The sequence below is a fragment of the Erpetoichthys calabaricus genome, chromosome 3 (genome assembly GCF_900747795.2).
Source record: "Erpetoichthys calabaricus chromosome 3, fErpCal1.3, whole genome shotgun sequence".
Classification (NCBI taxonomy): Eukaryota; Metazoa; Chordata; class Cladistia; order Polypteriformes; family Polypteridae; genus Erpetoichthys; species Erpetoichthys calabaricus.
In genome coordinates, this window is record NC_041396.2 from 34,075,968 (window position 1) to 34,098,419 (window position 22,452).

A 22,452-nucleotide genomic window follows, 5' to 3' on the forward strand; every position below is an offset into this window, starting at 1 on the left:
TAATTTTTCTTTAATAGCGGTGCACACAGCATATACACATCGATGGACGGTAGTTTTACTAACCCCGAAAGTTTCTCCAACTACTCTATACTCGGCGCAGGTTGCCAGCTTGTAAAGGGTGATGGCAATCCGCTTTTGGGTTGGAACCGGTGGTCGGTGGCAACCTGTGATGGGCGCAACATCAGGACTGATGAATCCACACAACATCTCAAACGTCGGCCGTGTCATTATAAAATGTTGCAGCCAGAGATTTTCTGTTAAGTGTCTCTCCACCACCTCCTCCCAGAAGGTCTTATTCCGTCGTCTCTCCCATACCCATGGGTTTCGTCGTACTGGGGTACTTTCTTCGAGCTCTAGGGCTATCAGACAAGCAACTGCTTCATTCTGCTGTCGTCTTCGGATAATATGTACAATTCCAATTATTTGTGAAACTGAAATAACAGTAAGCTGGCAAATTTCAAAAAACTGTCTGAATAACCTCTCCATTTCTTTGTTTCTTTGTTTAGTGGAGGGTGTGTAACGTGGAAAACAAAAGGTAGATAATTTGCGACATACACAAAATTATGTATGGAAACGGCTCAAGGGCAGATTTTTTTCGCGATACAACAAAAGTTATGCGACAGTTCGTTTTGGGGGGGGATTACGTCATCACGCACACCATTTTATCGATAAAAAGTCAGTTTGATGGAAACAGGCTGGAGACAGCAAATTTCGCACATTTTTTTTACGTATATTCTGTTTGTCGATAACAAAACGTTGCAAAAAACTGGATGGAAACTTAGCTATAGAAGAATTAAATCAGTCTCATATTCTGTGCATAAACATAATTCCTTTCCTACCTAAATGCAGATAAAATCATATAGTTCTCTGCAGCATGATTAATACAAAATTCAGTCATTGGTATTTTGTGAGTTAAATACTTATAATCATCTGCGGTGGGCTGACTCTCTGCCCGGGGTCTGCTTCCTGCCTTGTGCTCTGTGTTGGCTGAGATTGGCTCCAGCAGACCCCCGCAACCCTGCAGTTAGGATATAGCAGGTTGGATAATGGATGGGTATATGGATACTTATAAACATTACAGTTAATAAAGTTTTTTCTGCGTTCTCATATGCATATAACAATTCTTTTCTTGACACAGTATCTCTTGTTTCAAAATGTGTGCTTTACCAAGCTTGAAACACGGAATTGCCGCAAGGCTTTGCAGATTTAACAGAGCGCTTGAACAAAATATGTTTTTTTAAAGATTTATTTGTATCTAAATATGTTCATTAGAGCTGTGTTTCTGTTTTCATGAGTTTAGATAGTAAGTAAAATATAAGAAAAGAAATGATTATCAGCACAACAAGCCCTTGAAAGAGCCCATCATTGATAACAGTTTATAAGTGAAAGAGAGACACAGTGCAGAGTGATACTTCTGATGCCATCAGATAATGAATGTTGTGGTCAGGAAATTGTTGAAGTGCAGAGCTTAGACAAAGAGGAGAAGAATGATGGTGAAGAGGGCAAGAAGCTGCAACAGCTCCAAAGAGTGGAACAGCTTCAGTCACATCACCTGAAACAGGTTCTTACAGAAGCAAAAATGGACAGAAAAACACAGAAAATGTCACTACAAATGTGCTTCTATTGTGTTGCTCATTATGTAGGTATTAATGATCGCTGTAGAATGTGCCAAGAGCCACATTGCGGCTATAACGAAAATGTAAGTGTGGTCTGAGATTGTTGTGCTGATTAACAGACTATGATTGTGCATTTATACTAGCCATGTGCATAAATACTAGCCACGGCACCTGTTGAAAATAGGTAACAGAATAATTTATACATATTTGCTCCTGCGCCCGACGTGCACTTTCAGTGCCTTTCCTCAGTATTCACTTGTGCCTGAACCTCACCTTTTCTCAACCATGCTCAAGTAAAGCCTTCTTCTCAGACTCTGTCATTATTTTCAAGAAACCTTTCTCCCTTTCTGTCTGGCTTTATACTTTTGTCTTTCACGGCGACTCTTTCAGCGTGTGCCTTTACTCCTCTTCATGTGAATCATACAAGCGCATCCTCTTTCTTCGTGTCACCAAATCCAAACTAACTAAACAGATTGCTCTGAGGGAATGGACACACAGACCTTAGTGTTATATTATATAGTAAAATACAAATAAAAGTGTGGACAATTATGGTTATTTCTACCTTGATTCATATATAAATATATAATAGGTCTCTAAAGACCCCAGGTTTGTAATAGTGTTTGGTAAAGTCCCATGTATACAAGGGTTAATTAGCTTACATGTATTTTCTTCAACCAAGTAGCTGTTTCCCTTTAGTTTTCATTGTCATTTGCATCTGTGTGTGTCCTGCTTAGTATTAATCATCAGTAGTTGAACACATTTAAGGGAGTAAATGCCTCAGGAAAAGGTGAATTAAAAAGAATGTGATAAAATTAAGCTAATATTTAAAGATATAGCAAAAATGCAAATTTCTGAATCTTGTTTACATGTAAATATACTAACACATATTTCTGAATACAAAGTAAGAGAAGAAAAAGACTAATTAAACAATTAGATCATTTTACTTGTGAAACTGCATTTAATTGTGAAAATTGTTGGGATAAAAACCCACAGCCACAATGATACCACAGGACTGAACTTGGGAATCCGTCTGCTGGTGATTCTTTAACTTATGTTGGGAATCTGTTTGCCATTAGGAGCGGCTATCAGAAGTTAAAAAGAGGGAAATATACAAAATATACAAATTGGTTTAACCGCTCTCAAGGTAAAATTGAAAAACTAAAAACTAAACTAATCTGCAGTTGAAGTTGCATAGAATGTTTCTCTGTTTTGCGACTGGTTTTCAAAGGGAGATTTTGAAATTTCAAGACTTTGTAGAGTGCGATATGTTCCAGATCTCTCAACAAAAACTGTCTTGACAAATTTATTTAAAGAACAAGTGTGCCATATTAGAACAAAATTGTTCCATTGGAGGCCAATTTGTTCATGCAGACAGATACACATGACTATCTGAGCAGGTGCTACTTGTATTATATGTAAACACATCTAAATATTTGAATAGACCAAAGGCAAATTTATCCAGCCCAGAATAAATTGAAGAAACAAAACTAACCTAACCTGGATGTCATCAGGCAGCCAAAAGTGCATGATTTCTCTGCTTTGTTTCTGTTTGCATACTTGGTCGCAGCCGCTTTCTTAGGTGGAATCTCCTACTAATTGGATGATGACGTATTAAATGAGAACCATCTGTTATTTAAAGCTGACCTTGGCCACTATCTTATACTATATTTTAGAGTTCACTTATGATGTTTTGTCTAGCATTTCTTTATCTCTTGCCTCTTTTTGTTCTCAAATACTCACTTGTTTTTGACTCTGGGTTTGTTTTGTCATTTTATTTATGTTTAATCATAATGGTTTTGACTCCTCAGTACTTTATATTGTAGGTACAATTTAAACAAGGACCTTTGCTCCTACTTCGTCACTTTATATGTATGTGGATATTCAAAATGTTTCTGAGCCAGAACCTGAAAGGGGTATTCTAAGCTGCTGAGCAGTCAAACATTAACACTTGTGTATTAAGATATGTGAATTACAAGTTTCTAGCATTTAGTGTTTAAAATGTATGGATAATGAAAACCATAATAACAGTTGTCACATTATCATTAATTTTTTAAACCTAGAGAACAATGTAAACTGCTCAAAAAAATTAAAGGAACACCTTGAAAATACATCAAATATCAATGGGAAAAAAATCCCGCTGGACATCTATACTGATATGGACAGGGTAATGTGTTAGGAATGAAAGGATGCCACATCGTTTGATGAAAATGAAAATGATCAGCCTACAGGGGGTTGAATTCAAAGACACCCCAAAAATCAAAGTGAAAAAATGATGCGACAGGCTTGTCCATTTTGCCGAAATTTCATTGCAGCAACTACAAATCGTACTCAGTAGTTTGTATTGCCCCCACCTGCTTGTATGCATGCCTGACACATTGGGGGGGGGGGGGGGATGTGGGGGCTGCAGGGTCCTAATGAGATGACAGATGATGTCCTGGGGGATCTCCTCCCAGATCTGGACCAGGGCATCACTGAGCTCCTGGACAGTCTGGGGTGCAACCTGGCGGCGTTGGATGGACTGACACATAATGTCCCAGAGGTGTTCAGATTTAGATCAGATGAGCGTGGGGGCCAGTCAATGGTATCAATTCCTTCATCCTCCAGGAACTGCCTACATACTCTCTCCACATGAGGCCGGGCATTGTCTTGCACCGGGAAGAAACCAGGACCCATTGCACCAGCATAGGGTCTGACAATGGGTCCAAGGATTTCATTGCGATACCTAATGGCAGTCAAGGTGCTGTTGTTTAGCCTGTAGAGGTCTGTGTGTCCCTCCATGGATATACTTCCCCAGATATACCATCACTGACCCACCACCAAACCGGTCATGATGAACGATGTTAGAGGCAGCATAATGTTCTCACGGCTTCTCCAGACCCTTTCATGTCTGTCACATGTGCTCAGGGTAAACCTTCTCTCATCTGTGAAAAGCACAGGGTGCCAGTGGTGGACCTGCCAATTCTGGTATTCTATGGCAAATGCCAATCAAGCTCATTCCCCACTCATTCCCCACTGCCAACACACATGTAGAAAAATGTGCATAATAAATAAAATAAAAATTAATACAAATAAATGACATAGAATAAAATAAAACTAACAAGAAACATAACTATGAACACCAGCCAGGGGGAGAATGTAAAATCTAGAGTAAAAACCAGAAAATCCACATTACTACTTAGTCACAAGACCACCCATCTCACATAGGGGGAAAACTGACAAATAAGGGGAGCTGAAGAACACAGTAGTAAACCTCTAATGCTACAGCAGGTGTCTTACATGGGACTTTCAGACAACTGCAAATGCTAATCAGTGCTCATTATATCATATAATATATACGAGGGAACAACAGGGAGCAAAACTACTAAAATTACTAATTACTAAACAGAACATCAACATTGGAGCAATCAAAGAATGGTGGTACAGGTACTATACAGATTCATCACGAGTAATAATAATTATAAATCTTTACGTAGCACTTTTCTCACTACTCAAAGCGCTCTCCACACAGGGAGGACCTGGGAAGCAAACCCACAATCTCCTTACTGCAAAGCAGCAGCACTACCACTGCGCCACCTGTGAGGATTAGGAAAATCAGTTCTTAAAGAACAATAAAACATGAATGAGAGTTTTTTACACCGTAGTTGGCCAGAATATTGACTTCTGATATAAAGCATCACCATATGTAATTTCCCAAGGAATAATATATATTGGAAGAAATCACTTCAGACTGGAAGAAATTTAAGAAGAATTTTATAACAGAGATCAAAATGTAGATAAATTGCTGTGATGCAGTGTCAAAAGCAATGGAAGCATGATGCCCCTCCAACACCAAAGAAATTCAAGTTTCTCAGTCTGCATTAGGAAAATCATCCACACAATTTTTATAATTTTGAATTTGTATTCTACATTGATAACATGCCTCAAAAAGTCAGTTGTATGTCAATTTCTTCTTAGCATCTCTGGCAATCAGAGAAAAATATCACAGCCAGCTGTAAAATCATCCCTTTTTCATATTTCACAGGTTCCAAAGCCTCCACTGTAAAGCTATAGATTCACTAAGGTGCCAAGGCCTCCTTTTTCACCTCACAGCATATTTCTGTGGTAAAAAAAAAGGTTTATGAATATTATAACAAGCGTATTACTGTTCACAAAGATTATGATGAAAAATAAAACTTTTGTGTTTTTTCTGGTGTTTTTCTTGATTGGTCAGGTTTAAAAAAATTTTAATCTGCCCATTCTTTATATGTGCATTCAGGTTTGTACCTGTTCCTAGGGGGCTTGTTTTCTATTATGGATACTATTTATATTACAGACTAGATAGATGTTACCGACTCTTGTTTCCAGCTATGAGTCCAGTAACCTGAAGTTTCACAGGACATACATCAGACTTGTTACTTCTATAGGCTGCAATAGAGTCACAATAGAATTAGTACTTCCAGAAACACCTAAACCCAGGAGGCTTTTTTTCTTACTGGGTGAGTCCGTTTCTCTGGATGAGATCACTGCTTTGGTTATGAATTTATTAGAAATTGCAGGGTGAACTTCTGAAGTCAACGGTAATTTTATACTATGTCTGCCTGTAAGGAATATTTATCTGGCCATTACTGAATCTACTTATATCATTACCTGGGTATATTACGCAGCAAATAGTGGCTATGCATTGCTCTATCAAATTGGGATTCTCCATGGATGAAAAATAACCACTGTGACCCTGACATCCTACTGTATAAATTCATATAATATAATCTGATGCATCTTATATCTACTCTCTATATACAGTATAAAATCCTAAGCCTAAAAGTGTAACGATTTTATGTCACATTTTTTATCACACTTAAAATTGTGCTTATTTTAATACCTATATGTATATGTTTGGTATCATTCTTTTCAGAATTTATCGAACTTTAATGTGATGTTGTTAGATTTTCAGATTTTTATTCTGTTTTTAAATTATAAACTACAATATCATGAAAGTTGTGGTTTTTAATATCAACATAGTCATGGTTTTTATTTTTGATCGAGTAAACGTTCTTTCACAGGAACAAACTATTAAAAAAAATGATCTATTCATAACACCAATATTGTATTTCGATGATTTAGATAGCTGAAGGTCGAGTTACGATGACCCATTGCATACCACTTTAGTTTTCACGTGATTTTTCCTGTTATTTAAATGAGTCATTTTTTAAAAAAAGTTTTTTTATCTATAAGAATGTCAGTTAAAATGAATTGATCTTTTATTTAGTCTCTTATACATACTCATCAAGCATAGTGGACCTCAGTTTAACTGGAATACTCCAATCGGTAAGAGAGTAAATATTTTATTCTCATTTGATGATTTTTACTCTTAAATAATGATTCATTTTTCTTTTACATATTTATAGAATTTCGTGATTTTGACTCCAATAAATAATAATTTTTCTTTTGTACATTTACAGATTTTACTAATATTCTGGGTGCAACTGGGGGTTGGGCACCGAAGGCACTGGGGGCAAAGCCCCCCTAGTATTATATATATAGTTGGAAGCGTGCACAGATTTTACAGCGTTCTGCTGCACCCACCACACAATGAATCAATCGGATTGGGACCTGAGTGCAGCTGTGCAGCGGGTGACACCTCAGCATACACACTGGAATAGTGTGAGGTTTTTTACAGTTGCTGGAGTGCCAATCCTGCCATCAACCCCCAAGTTTTCCCTGCAAGTTGGAGGACCTGCTTGGAGGGCTGGATGCAGATTAACGTTATACCCAGGATGAAGCAATTGCAGGTTAGGGACCTTACTCAAGGGCCCAATGGAGTAGTCACTTCTGACATTTACAGGATTTGAACTGGTAACCTTCCAATTGCCAGCGCAGATCCCTAGTGACTCTGAGGATAGGGATCCAATATATTGCCTTTTGTAAAATTTCAGAAATATGCACAAGGTGGAATGATTTAAGATTCTGTTACCTCATGGGAAGGGACATAACAAATCCCAAACTATTTTCACCTCTATTACTTAGACTAGCAATACTAGCAATATAAACAGCTTTATAATTCTGCACAAATGCCAGTGTGTGCCCAAAACAGGAAGGATGTATCCCATTTATCAGCTGACTAGCTAAGAGACACTGATGTGTTTGTCTCAGGATGAAACATGATGATCGGTTGGTAATGGTGTTCTTTTAAAAAGACATCAGCTGTAGCGAAAAGTCTGTGTTTTAGTGATGTGGTGCAAACCAGATTAGAAGTTTAACTATACTGTAATGAGCAATAAAGTAGGGCCCACTGAAATGAAAATCCAAAAAAGATCTCTTTAATATCTTTTAGTTATTTCCTGGACATCAATGACATCCGAATAAGAGGAAAAAACACCCCAGTATTCCCTCAAGTGTCTCCTCTTGAGTTTCAGCAGAGATCTCAGCAATGTCACACAACAGGCTCAGATTTTCCAAGTAGTGACAACATTTTTTTTTGTAGTTCAAAAGTATTTGTATTGTGTGCTCAATAATATACTGTGAAATGTATGGATAGTTGTTTCTGGTAATAAAACACTTTACTATGATTACAAAATTGTAGTCCTTTCTTCTCAATAATACTATTATTTGCTGTAATGTATTACTGCTCTCCAGTTAGATTATACTCATTCTAGAACAAAAGGCAGGCACTGTGGCATAGTGGTTAAGGCTCTGGATATCAAACCCAGCAGTTGTGGGTTCTAATCCTACTACTAACACCACTGTGTGACACAAGAAAGTCACCTCACCTGCATGTACTCCAATTAGGAAAACAAGAAAAATGCAACGTGTTGTATCTCAAATCTGTGGTGGGTTGGCACCCTGCCCGGGATTGGTCCCTGCCTTGTGCCCTGTGTTGGCTGGGATTGGCTCCAGCAGACCCCCGTGACCCTGTGTTCGGATTCAGCGGGTTGGAAAATGGATGGATGTATCTCAAATGTTGCAAGTCACCTTAGCTAAAGGCAATAATAAGTAAAAAAATAAGAAGTCTTGAAAGAGATTAAAGCAAGACTAGAAACAGATCTAACATTGTTTTCAAACCAAATTCTCAATTTTGGCTCCTTTTACCTCAGTTGTATCTCATGTCTCATTTTTGTCTAAAGCTATTTCTCCTAAGAAATCTGTGTCAAAGTACAATTTTCCTCTAGAAAGAGACAGACGTAACTTCAGAGAGGGCAGTTGAACCACTTCACAAATGGGCATTTCTTTCTTACAGTTGTGGGGGGGGGGTTGATGTTTTACTTTTATTATGAAATGCATTGTTTTGTTGTTGCTTTCATAAACTAGTCATTACTAACTACCTTTGTATTTTTTCTTTCTCTGGTGTTCAGTTACACCAAAATGTGATTGATAGATTTATGTCAGGTTTCATGTCACATAATTTGGTGGTTCAATATAGGCATCATGTGTTAATTTCTCTGAAAAGAGTGGTATCTTGGAAGTACCCTGGAAGCCTGTATAAGGAAGGGTGGCTGCAAATTAGGCACAGCCAGGGCGTTGAGGGGTCCGGTTTGGTGGACACAGGATTGGGTCACTGCTTTTTGCAGATGATGTTGTCCTGTTTGCTTCATCAGGCCGTGATCTTCAACTCTCTCTGGATCGGTTCGCAGCCGAGTGTGAAGCGGCTGGGATGGGAATCAGCACCTCCAAATCCGAGACCATGGTCCTCAGCCGGAAAAGGGTGGAGTGCCCTCTCAGGGTTGGTAGTGAGATCCTGCCCCAAGTGGAGGAGTTCAAGTATCTCGGGGTCTTGTTCACGAGTGAGGGAAGAATGGAGCGTGAGATCGACAGGCGGATCGGTGCGGCGTCCGCAGTGATGCGGGCTCTGCATCGGTCTGTCGTGGTGAAAAAGGAGCTGAGCCGCAAGGCGAAGCTCTCAATTTACTAGTTGATCTATGTTCCTACCCTCACATATGGTCATGAGCTATGGGTAGTGACTGAAAGAACGAGATCGCGAATACAAGCGGCTGAAATGAGTTTCCTCCGCAGGGTGTCTGGGCTTTCCCTTAAAGATAGGGTGAGAAGCTCAGTCATCCGGGAGGGGCTCAGAGTAGAGCCGCTGCTCCTCCGCATCGAGAGGAGTCAGATGAGGTGGCTTGGGCATCTGATCAGGATGCCTCCTGGACGCCTCCCTGGTGAGGTGTTCCGGGCACGTCTAACTGGGAGGAGGCCCCGGGGAAGACCCAGGACACGCTGGAGGAAGTGTGTCTCTCGGCTGGCCTGGGAACGCCTTGGGATTCTCCCGGAAGAGCTAGAAGAAGTGGCCGGGGAAAGGGAAGTCTGGGCATCTCTGCTCAAGCTGCTGCCCACGCGACCCGACCTCGGATAAGCGGAAGAGGATGGATGGATGGATGGATGGCTGCAAAACAGGAAGATGTGTTTGTGGATAGATAACTGGTTTCAGACTAGGACCATTTTTAATTTTGGTTTACTTATTTAATTCAGCAAAAAAGACATATAAATGCAGTGCATTCAGAAAGTATTCAGACCCCTTCACTTTCTGCACACTTTATTGTTTTGAAGATTTTATTTTAAATGGATACTTTTGTAAATGTTGCCTGTTAATCTACACTCAATAACCCATAATGAGAAAGTAAAAACTTATTTTCTGAAAAGGTTGTAAATTTATTAAAAATCAAGAATTGAACTCTCTCAATAGAAATATTCAGACTCATTGCTCTGGCACTCCAAAGTGTGGTCAAGTACATCATTTGTGCTTTAATTCTCCTTGAGATGTGTTTAGAACTTGATTGGAGTCCTGTGGAAAACTGAGCTGATAAGACATCATTTAAATAGACAAACTTGTGTACAGTATATACGGTCCCATAATTCATGCTGCATGTCAGGACAAAAAGAAAAAGGCAGGAAGTCCAAGGAACTCTCTGCAGACCTCCACAATCAAATTGTGGTGAAGTATAAACCAGGGCAAGGGGATCGAGTATTTCTAAAGATTTGAGTGTTCCCAGGAGGACAGTGGTCTGAATAATTGCCAACATGGAAACGATTTGGAATCACCAGGACACTTCCTGAGTTGGCCAGGCAAGAAGAGCCTTGGTCAGGCAGGTGACCAAGAAAACAGTGGTCACTCTGGTTAAACTTGAGAAGTCCTCTGCTAAGATGGGAGAATATGTTGGAAGGACAACCATCTCAGGAGCACTCCATTAATCAGGTGTTTATGGTAAAGTGGCTAGACAGACTCCACTCTTGAGTAAAAGGTATATGGTGGCATTTAATAGATTCCGAGAGCATGAGGAAAACGTTTCTTTGGTCTGTTGGGACACAAATTGAACTCTGAGGGAAAAAGTCCATGCACTATGTTTAGTGAATACCAGGCACTGCTCATCACCTCCTTACTACCATCCCTACAGAGAAACATGGTAGTGGCAGCATCATGCTATTGGGGGTGGCAGGGACAGGGAGACTGGTCAAAATTGAAGGAAGGATGAATGTAGCCAAATACAGTGAGGTCCTTGAAGAAAACCTGCCCCAAAGTGCACGCTACCTGAAGCTGGGGTGACAGTTCACCTTTCAGCATAACAAAGATCAAGCATACACACAAGGCAATACTGCAGTGGTGTTGGGACAAACCTCTGACTGCCTTTAAGTGGCCCAGCCAACAAACAGACTTAAACCCTCAGAGAACATCTGTAGAGAGACCTGGAAATGGTAGGTTACAGACACTTTCCACCCAATCTAACAGAGCCTGAGAGGATGTGGCAGGAAGAATGAAAGAAATGGCACAAATCCAAGTGTGCAAAGCTTGTAGAGACTAACCCAGAAGACTCAAATCTAAAATTGCTACCAAAGGGGCTTCTACAAAGTACTGGATTAAGAGTTTGTTTTACTAACTTATGTTCAATCAACTCAGTTTGCAACATGTGGAGTAAAATCAAGTTCTGGACGCATTTCAAGGATAACAGGATGCACCTGAACACAATATGGAGTGCCACAGCAAAGGGTATTAATACTTTTATATTAATGAGAGATTTCAGTTATTAATTTTTGATAAATTTGAAAATCATTCTGGAAACATGTATTCACTTTGTCATTATGTATTACTGAAGGTAGACTGATGGGTAAAAAATGGCAAAGTTATCAATTTAAAATATTAAAATTACAATGCAGAAAGTGAAGGGGTCTGAGTAGGTTCTTAATCCAGTGTATGTCATGAAATAACCTCTTTTAAAATACACTTGGGAAAGGTATTGTTTCTCTGCTTTTAATTTGTAAGATTTTGGTAATTCCATTGCTTTTTAAATGGAGGGGGGGGGGGGGCGATCTGAAATTTCCGAAATGTACACACTACGCTCCAAACGAGATATCTCCACGTGCATTTAGACTTGTCGCCAATATTGAAAGCTCTGGTGTTTCACGCGAACTAACAGACAGTACGACATGAGGATATTTTTTAAGGAATGAAATATGAGGCATACTATGTGGATTCATAAAAGACTTGCTCCCTCGTTCTCTTTTGTTCCATCCTTCGGCTCCTAATGCTTGTATTGGCAGGGGGTGTCGGTGACGTCACGTAACTCTTGGAACACGATTTCGCTTTAATTGTGCAGCCTTATCTTTCGGGCCGGAGCGTCATCAGTGGTTCTTGATGTGTGAGGAAGGCGGCGCGCTTCTCGACTGAATCGCGCATTTTATGTTAAAGCGCTGTGCGTGTGGTGCGCGCCCACAGTCGATCAGCGTGCGAGCGACATGGATAGGCAGAGTAAACGCCGAGCAACCGGCGGCCCCATCATTGAGTTGTTGCTGTTGGGGATCAGCCTGACTGCCCAGGTCACAGGTCAGTGAACTTACACGACGAATAAGTTACGCCGAAGGTGATTCGCCGGGCTGGGTGCGACTGAATTGTTGAAGACGTTGAATGAGTAACGTAAATAGCCGCTAAGCAGGTTGCTGTTGATAGGGGGAGACAGGGTATCTGCGCATGCCGCCGTTGGTTCTGTAAGCTGTGATATTTTAAGGCAGTAGGAAGTGTTCAGACTTGGCTTGTGTATACTGTATACTTTTTTTCCCTTCAAACATACAGTAGTAACCTTCCTTTATGTGAAGTGAAGTGAAGTTCACTTTGCCTGTAATATTAGGGCTATTTGAGTGTATTCTGGAATCCTCATTTAAATGAAATTCTCCGTGTCGCGATTCCAGCGACTTGACGTGTACCCCCGGGTGACATGAGGAGTTATGGGAGTGTTCTGAGGTGCACATCGGTTTTACGAACTATAGGGGTCTGGCCTGTGGCTTCTACTGAGAGTTTTAAAATTGATCAGAACATTTCGCTAGCCAAATAGGCTGTCATTCCATTGGATTGCCTTTTAGTGGTACAGCTTTCAATACCCGAGTAGCGGCAAAATTGTTGTTTTGGTAATATCCGATTTTACATAGACTACTTAGAAGTAATCTTTTTGTAATGCTGTTTCCACTTCTGTTTGGGGTCGCAATATACATTTCCTCAATTGGTACCCCTTTTTCCCTTAGATACTCCTTCACGCAGAATTAGACATCTCGCCAGTTTCAATATATCGTATGCTTTCTTTTCATCCGAAATGTACTGGTAACCTATCACCCAGTTTTCACTTGATAAAGCCTCAATGGACCTGAGCTGCATTAAGCCTTTTTAAATTCAGTTTTATTTATTCCACAATAATGCATTGCACTAGAACTGTGGTTCTCAAAGTGTGGTCTATAATTGTGAGTTAAGTGGTCTAAGACTGACAGCCATCAGGGTGAAGTGACTTTTAAATCGCTCAGATATGTTACTTTGTTATGTATTTACATTTAGTTGTAACAATTAAGACTGCCAAATGATATCGGCACTATTAAATCAATATATTTAGATACATGAGAAATGGGTTTGAAACCACTGCTGTGGAGCACACCATCTAAGTTTCTTGCAGACAGTAACAACTTCTGCTTCAGTTCTACACTTTCCTGTTCTGCTACTGGTTGCTTGTTGTCATTACCTCTCCATGTCTGTCACTCTCACTTTCTGCCTCTTATGTGTGCCACTTATTCAGCCTTACTTTCTCTCCAGTCCTGCTAATCTACAGTAAGCCACTGCGCAGGTCTCTCTTCTAAACTCATTTTGATGCCAGCCTGTAGAACCCATGTCTGGCAGAGGCAGTCCTTTAACTCCATGCTGCCAGTTATGAATACATCAGTGCTGCCTGCTGTTAATAGGTTTTCATGGCAAAGAGGTTGTTACTGATTACTGACTAAAGTAAAATCTGAGACTTTGAAGCACAAAAAATTGTTACATTTAAATCTTAGTATTTTACATATAAATGCCTTTTGTAAATAAACTTGGAAAGTGTAACGCATAATTATGCATGTTAGATTTGACTTTAGCCGCTGTGGTCCTTCATCAAAAGCAGTTTGAGTACTACTGCATAGGAGGGTTATGATACAACTATCAGGCACACATAGTTATAAATAAAAGATGAAGAATCGGTCCAATCAGAAATAACATGGTGCAAGTTTTATAGTGAATAGATACGCTTTCCTATGAAATGTGCTCTGTGTTAGACTGGTACCCAGATTAATGTTTGCACCTGTTTGTCATGCAGTGTTGTTGGAATAAATTTCAACTCCTTGCAACACTGCATAAGAATAAGCAAGAATTTAAAAGATATATGGCTGGATAGACTCCAGAAATTGTTCTGTGATATCTGCTATCCTAGCTGCTGTTGATTTCTGGCTTTGTCCAATATTGTTTTAATGATTTCCAGTTACTGTGACCCTGATTGGTTATAACCAGATCAGATAATTGATTGATGGGTTAATGATAAAACTGGCCAGAGATGAAAGATGTTTCCTGTCTTGAACTCAATCTTAGAAGTTTGCAAGGAGACTTACCATAAGACTGGAATGTTGAATGTTTATTGTTGTTTTTTGACCTTACTAGTTCTTACTTTAGACAACAAACAAAATACTGTACATATAGTACATACTAAGTATTTTAGGCATTTAAAAATAATATCGAGGGGTTTCAAATGATCCACATCCTGTTTCAGTCCGTATTTTGTTTCAGACAATATCACAGTGTTTCGATCTCTCTCTGTTCATTGTTGGCATGATAATCCAGAAATGAAAGCCAGATTTCATTCCTTATAAAAATGCATCTGTCAAAACTGTGCATGCGAACAAGAGGGAGACTCAATGAGAAAAGACTGTGAGAGGCCATCGATCACCTTAGAAAACCTAGAGGCCAGTGGATGACAGTTGAGCACAGGTGCATCATTTAATTAGATTGAGTTCTCTTTGACACTAGCCTGTGTGGAAGGATAGCAAAAAAGAAACCCAAATCATAATCATCTAAATTTCCATTAAGGCCCATCTGCAGTTTGGCAGAAAACACAAGATTAAGCCAACTAAGTTTAACACAAGACCTGGTTGTCAGTTGAAACCAAGACTGAAATTTCTGGCTAACATTCAAAATGAATGTGTGTCAAACGTACTGTTGCACATACCCCATGAGCCTCTTTCCCATCTGCAGCAGCATTATCACCGTTTGGGTGTGCCTCATCTGCAGAGACAAGGTGATATGTCACAGTGGAAGTGAAATATTACACTGGCATTTGTTTTAGTTTCTTAAAAAATCTCAAGTTTGGGAGAGGATTCACCTTTTCAAAGGTCAGTTATCCCAGTCAAAAATTATTTGAGTGGTTCAGCTGTAAAAGGATACATTTCCATAAGAAGCCCAGTTGAACTCTTGGCCTTAAAAATGACATTGTGCCTGCCACAAAACTTGAAACACCTGGAAAAACTCAGAAGCTTGTAGGCACTAACTAGCAGAAGACTTAAATGTGTCATCATGGTAAAACGTGGCGTAAATGGATGTATGGAATCTAAAGACAAACAGAGTCGGCATTTTTTAATTAATTTATTTTTTTAAGATGTACTGTATGCTGACAAATGACTAATCAGGTCTTTAAAATTTTCCTTTTGACCATCTGAGTTCACAATAAAAATACAGGTTGGAACCAGATGTGTACACAGAATTTGTAATCTAGCCACATTTGTAAAATGTTAGTGAGTCTGAATGCTTTTGCTAGGCACTTGTATGTGTGTATACTGTATGATGTGTTTCTTCCTTGCAGGTAAAAGATTACATCAGTCTTTACCATATTAATTTCCTGGATTTTATTCTCCTTGTTTACACAATACATTCCACACCCAGTGCTATTTTTCAGCAACCTGTGCCTATCTTAAAACAAAGTATAGAATAGCAAGGATCATGACCAATTAATTGAACTGAGCAATTGGACAGCTTTGGTTACAGCAACCAATTAAAAGTACTGTTGTCAACACTAAAATCCAGTACTGCTGAAGATTTCAACTTTATTTTAAAAATCAATAAGTACTAAAAGTGTGATTATTTATCATGAGACATCATGGCAGCAGGTATCTGGATTTAAATCCTTATTCTGTCCCTTTAGAGTTTCCACATTACGTGTTTGTTCCAGTGGGTATATTGTAGGCATTTTGATTTCTGTAAACATCATGTAGATGTCCATGTGGAGACTATAGAAGTGTTCCAGTGTGTGTAGGTGTGGGTTTTTATCTGGGTGTCCCATGAAAAACTCTTCCTAGATGGGGTTCTGCCTTGGTCTTAAGGCTGTTGAAAAAGCCTTCAGGCTTTTGGGAACCATTTTGAGAAAAAAATTAAAACTGACTGCTCAATGGCTAATGCTGATACAAAAGCATAAGTGGAAACGCCTACACTGCTATCACTTGTAGCAAATGTTCTGTGGTTATACTGTATGACTTTACCATGTCTAACCCTGTGTGTTACTGTTTGAGAGAGGGAATGTTGAGTAGTTTCAGACGTGGTACTATTTTTTTTTTTTTATCTGCTGCTTAATAAACGACTGATTCTTTAGTAGGTTTCATAATTTAATCATAAGGCTTTGACAATTCTCAGAGTTTGCTTTTTCTTGATTGCCCATGTAACTTTTTTGTTTAGTTTAAGTTTTATTCTTGCAAGAAACATTTTTGATATTTATTTTAGTAGCTGACAGAAGTAAATGAATAGTGGGTGTAAGAGCCACTACAGTGGGTATGCACATGACATCCGATAATTTCTCAAATGTTTAGTTCAAAAGGCCCCACCTATCAAACACAAAGTGGGAATCATTTAAGAAGGGGAAGCTTAATTAGGTAAACTAAAACAATTTGTTAATGTAATGGTGAATGAGGAAACCAGAGAGACAGCTAGCACTAGATGGTCACCCACATATACAGTAAGAGCGGTGGACTGATAAACAGTCCTGCTTCTGAGCTGAGCTCACTTACATCAACTGATTTTTCAATTTCAACAGACTCTTCTGGCCCTAGCTGTGTAAGCGATATAGGCATAATTCAGAGGTTCAGATGCAAAGATAACATGAAATGAGGAAGAACTGAAAACAACGCAAATGTTTATTGTTGTATTTATTGTTGTATTACTTGTGTATCTATTACAGCATGTTTACCTCTGTGATATTTTTTGAGTGTTTTCCTTCTATTAAGTTGCTTAAATACTCTCTTTAACGGAGATGTATACAATTACAGTGTAACTGATCCATATTACTAACCGAGAATGCTAAACCGGATGGACGCAGGGACATCCGGCCATGGGCCGTAGCCGCAAAAAGACGTACTGCGCAGGCGCCACAAGAAATGAGGGGCCGCGAGAGGCGGATGAGGGGCCGCGAGAGGCGGACAAGACCACAGAAAAAAGGAGTCAAAGAAATGAGGCGCCAAGAGCACAGAAAAAAGGAAAAAGCACAGAAAAAAGTAGTCAAAAGCAGGCGCCGCAAGAAACCCATTGCACACGAAACTAGCACACAAAAAAAAAGAAGACGCTCGCGCACAACAGCAAGGCACCCACCCCCCACCCCCCCTACAGGCACCAGACGGGAAACATACCAAGAGGGGGATTTAACAAGCCCCTGGAACACAAAAAAAAAGAACACAAAACCACCCCACACACCCTACAAGCAACGGACGGGACACACACAAACAGGCGGATTCAACAAGCCCCTGGAACACAAAAAGAAAGAAGACGCTCGCGCAACAAAAATCATCACCCCCCCACATCAATAAGAAGTGACACCCAAAGCCACATATCTAAAGGAAACGTCCATATTACACATATGCCCCTAGTATGTACAGACTTGAGAATTGTTGCAGTGTGACACCCAAAGCCACATATCTAAAGGAAACGTCCATATTACACATACGCCCCTAGTATGTACAGACTTGAGAATTGTTGCAGTGTGACACCCAAAGCCACATATCTAAAGGAAACGTCCATATTACACATACACCCCTAGTATGTACAGACTTGAGAATTGTTGCAGTTTAGCAACACCAGTTAATCGGTGTGTATTTGCCTGTAGCCCTTTGACATTCAGAATACTGATTTATACATTTGAATTCTTCTCAAAAGGTACCCTGGGACCTAAAATATAAGACTGCTGAATCAAACATGAGGTCAGTTTACCTATATTTGAATATAGATACATATGAAAATTTCCGCATTGTCCAATTGGTTGTCATTCTATCAAAGATGTCTTTACTGGACAGTATATGACTTCTAGTGCAGCAGAATCTAGTGCAGCAGAAATCATTGTGTAACCTGCTAGAACTCAAGTAAAATAAATAAATAGCAATCTGTATGTATATATGCCTTTATATCTAGGCAACTAGCATTCCTTTCATTGCATGAGATTGCACTTAAGGGAAGTTTTAGAGTGAGAGGCAGAGGAGCCCTGAGGATCCCCATGCAGGCACAAACACACACAGAGATAGAACAAAATGATGTGCGTTGTTTTTTTAAAAAAAATAAATAAATAAAGACAAGTGGCAGTGCCAGGATACACAGGATTAAACAGACCAGGAGCATGATAAGGGTTTTAAAAGAAATTAAGAAAACAGAGGATAGAAACTGACTTCTGGTGAGTGTGACATTGTTTATTTATTTATTTACAGTATGAAAAGTGAGTTGAGCACTTAGCACAAAAGTAGTCACTCAGTCATATTTTAACCCATTTAGTCTTGAACAGGGTCACTGGATTCTGCTGGAGCGTATCCCAGTAAGCATCGGGTGCCAGGCATGGAACAAACCCAAAAAAGGGTACCAGCCCATCTTGGAGAACTAAAGTAGTGTTTTAATAATAAAAATTTGGGATAACCAAGTACAGTAAAGAAATGGAGCTGTGGAAATAAAGATGAGTCACTCTTGTTGAGGATATGGTAATAAAAGAAGTAAGGACAACATTTTTAAATGAGTAAATACACAGTCACTTAATAATACCAATCAATCCGTAAATAAGTTGAGAGAACATGTAGAACCTGATGCTGTGAAGCAGGAATGACACTTGTGCGCTGCCACACGTTTAAGGCATTTTCACTGATTGTACAAAATTCAGTTTGATTAAACTAGGTAAACTGGCTTTGTTAGTTGGCCTGTAGCAGAAATGACACTTGTGCGCTGCCACACGTTTAAGGCATTTTCACTGATTGTACAAAATTCAGTTTGATTAAACTAGGTAAACTGGCTTTGTTAGTTGGCCTGTATTGACTGGCACCCTGCCCCAGTGTTGTTCCTACCTTGCACTCTTATAATTGCTAGGATAGGCTCTAGTTACCCTTTGGAAGATGAATATGTGGATTATTATTACTTTTAATTTTTTTTAATTGTGCTTAGAGTGGTGAAAAATATATGAATCAATTAATGGATGGAAGATAATGAGGACAGCAATTGATAATATTGGGCAGCAAGTTGGTGCAGCAGTAGTAGTGCTGTCTTTCAGTAAAGGGGACTGGAGTTTGTGTCTGCTTGGGGTTTACATGTTCTCTCCAGAAGCTCTTGTGTCCTTCCACAGCCCAAACACATGCAAGTTAGGTGGATTGATGTTGCTAAAGTGACCTTTGTATGTGGGTGTGTGTCTTCACTCTGCAATGGACTAGCACCCTGTCCAGGGTTTGTTCCATTCCTTGTGTCCAGCGCTTACTGGAATAGGCTCCGCTTCAGCTGCCCATTGACCCTGCCCTTGACCATTAGGTTAGGGAGATGAATGAATGGATTCCTATAACACTTGTTCAGTTCTTGTCACTTATTTGCATGCTATGTGCATTCATATTGACGAATACGCATGCCATATCCATCTAGTGGCTGCAGACAATTATTGCAACAAAAGAAATAAGGTTCCATATGGTGAAAGAATATAAGCAATCATAATTCTGACATTTCTGGTTATTATTGTGTAGTTCTGTAGAGAGCAGAGACAATAATTCACACCTGCACATCAACATTCAATAATGGTACTTAACGTTGACTTTACAGTAGGGCTGCAACTAATGATTATTTTGGTAGTTGACTAATCGTTCAATTTTTTTTTTTTTCGATTAGTCACAATTATTTCATGCCTGACTATTTTGATGCCTGCGACCTGTGGTTGGACATCCTGTTCTGGGCTCCAGTGCATGTTTTACCTCATCTGCTCATGTCTGTCCACCTGTGAATGTCACTCTGATGTCTGCATTAACACGATTAAAATCTCTTATATATATTTCTCTTCTGGTTCGTCCTGCTTCCACTTCAAAACTGGTCCCGCCCACACGCAGCCGACACGGCATTTCTCGATTCCTATTCGTCGTCTTCCATGTCATGCACTATACTGGCCTGCTGAGCGTTACACATCCAACAAGTACTCGAGGTGCTGCCACAATGGTAAAGTAGCTTTACCACCTTTGCGGGAGCCACCTGTGTCTTTACAGCAGCTTCTTACACAGCCAACATCAGAAGCTAAAAATTATCGTGAACACATTTGAGAATACAACTCTTCTCTAGCGTTTGCTTCCATGGGTGCATAGATAACTCAACCTCCTGGCCACGGACCATACTGTTTTAAAATACATGGGCAAATCTCTCCACTATACGCTAACATTTCTACCTCTCCAGGATATGGACAGTTGTATGTTTTTGACACAGCGCAAGCTACTGAAGTATGCTTACAAAATATAGCCAAACTCTGCATGCAGCGAAAATGTACTTCTCCAGCTAGATTCCATGCTCAGAACCATCAACCACTTCGCTAAAACATACAAACACATGCATGAAATTGCCTGGTCCAATCCAACAGCATCTGTACGAATGGTTTTCAAGGAAAACTCTGGGCAGGATTTACAACGATACAATGCCCCGACATTGCAGCGATTTTCGTCGTAGAAGATGGTGAAACGCCTGCCGAATGGGCCATTTGCATCTATCCCATACGCAACTCCTGTAAACAGATTTCCACGCTCAATATCAGTTGCGATCCTATGGTTTACCACTTTTATTCCCTTGCGGAGACATTGGCTGGCACAAAGATTTACAACATGTTCCTGATAAAAGAACCGCCAAGCGAATAAGGCTTACTCAATGCCAATTTTATGCGTACAGATTAGCAATGAGGAATACATTTAGTATTTTGCACTCCAGCAGCAAACTATTCAAACAGTACGTCATAGATGCGTATGTTAAAACAGAGGGTGCGCGTCTCAACTATCTCGGATTACATCAACAAGATCAGCGTGTGGAACAATACAATGTTTGAATACAGATGCACTGCAAGCAAACGCTGAAAATAACAACGTACGTGTAGGCAAAATAATCATATTACCATCCACATTTCTAGGAAGTCCAAGATACATGCAACAAAACTATCAGGATGCCATGGCCATAGTACGTAAATTCGGAAAGCCTGATTTATTTATCACTTTCACATGTAATCCTGCTTGGCATGAAATTCTACATGCTCACTGCGTCTTTCAAGAAGTATTTATTTCTACTTGATTTCTGAATTCTTTTCTCACTGTTTTCCATTCCTATTCTTACACTGCCGTATGCTACGGTGGGTGTCGGCTAGTTCGTAATAATCAAAATAACAACCAGTGAAACATATGATTTTGAAAATAATCAGATGTTCTTATATTAGTGTGACCATCACAATAAAAAACAAATACATTAAACAATACAAACTAAGGTGCACATAGTGTTTAAACAAAAAAAGTGCATTTAACTTAACCAAAAAATACATTGTTAAAACAGAAACTTTTGTCATTTATTACTAAAATATGAAAAATGTATATAATGTGTAGTGCAAAGATGAAATAAACACTTTCACAAAAGGTTCAAGGATGATACAATAGCTTCCATGGTCCAGAGGTAGGAATTGCTGACTTATAATTAATAGTCCCTCGGTTCGATCCTGACTGCCTCATATATTTACCGTTTTGAGTAGTGAGTTGCTCTTATTATTAATATTATACAATAAACACATACATTTGATTTGTGTCTGTAACAGCCACTGTAAATGTATAGTATAGTATAGTACTTGTAAAAGTTACCTTTTTTTTTTTTTTTTTTACTTTTATTCTCTCAGTCACGATCACAATACATACTACTGCCCCCCCCCCCCCCCCCCCCCAAAGGGATCAGACACTGTTACTTTTTATCTGAAACTGGGAATAACTGTAGATGTGAGTGGTGTTTTGAGACAATCGAACTGGAAATTCTCTGATCTGGATGGATAAAAGCTGACACACAAACGCTGGCGAATCTGACTTATTCGTATCTCATTGTCACTTGATTTTTTTTTATTCAATTTTATTGAGTGTTCCTGTTTACGCTGAATTGGTATGTGCCTTATGGCCCGTGATGTCAAAGCCGCACTGACAAAAAAACAGAGACATAGGTATATATGATATTTGGAATTATTTATTTTATGACCTTTATAGTACATTTCGGAAAACATTGTGGCTTGGATGCAACATTATTCATATTATTCATATTCATTCGCGT

The 22,452-nt window shown here is 39.4% G+C and overlaps 2 protein-coding genes across 4 annotated transcripts in view; both read left to right on the top strand.

Annotated features, from left to right (window-relative positions):
• The window catches only part of LOC114647906 (C4b-binding protein alpha chain-like), a 522,597-nt gene that overhangs the window by 184,991 nt on the left and 315,154 nt on the right, over positions 1-22,452 (top strand). The gene's annotated exons all lie outside the window — the stretch shown is intronic.
• LOC114647908 (CUB and sushi domain-containing protein 1-like) overlaps positions 12,203-22,452 on the top strand; it is a 65,815-nt gene continuing 55,565 nt past the window's right edge. For 2 of the 3 annotated variants that reach the window (XM_028796613.2, XM_028796614.2), the window contains exon 1: positions 12,203-12,405. In XM_028796613.2, coding sequence (XP_028652446.2) covers positions 12,318-12,405 — 88 coding nt within the window. In that variant the 5' untranslated portion in view covers positions 12,203-12,317. The remainder of the gene's footprint in view (positions 12,406-22,452) is intronic. The other variant, XM_051924824.1, reaches the window with a different exon arrangement.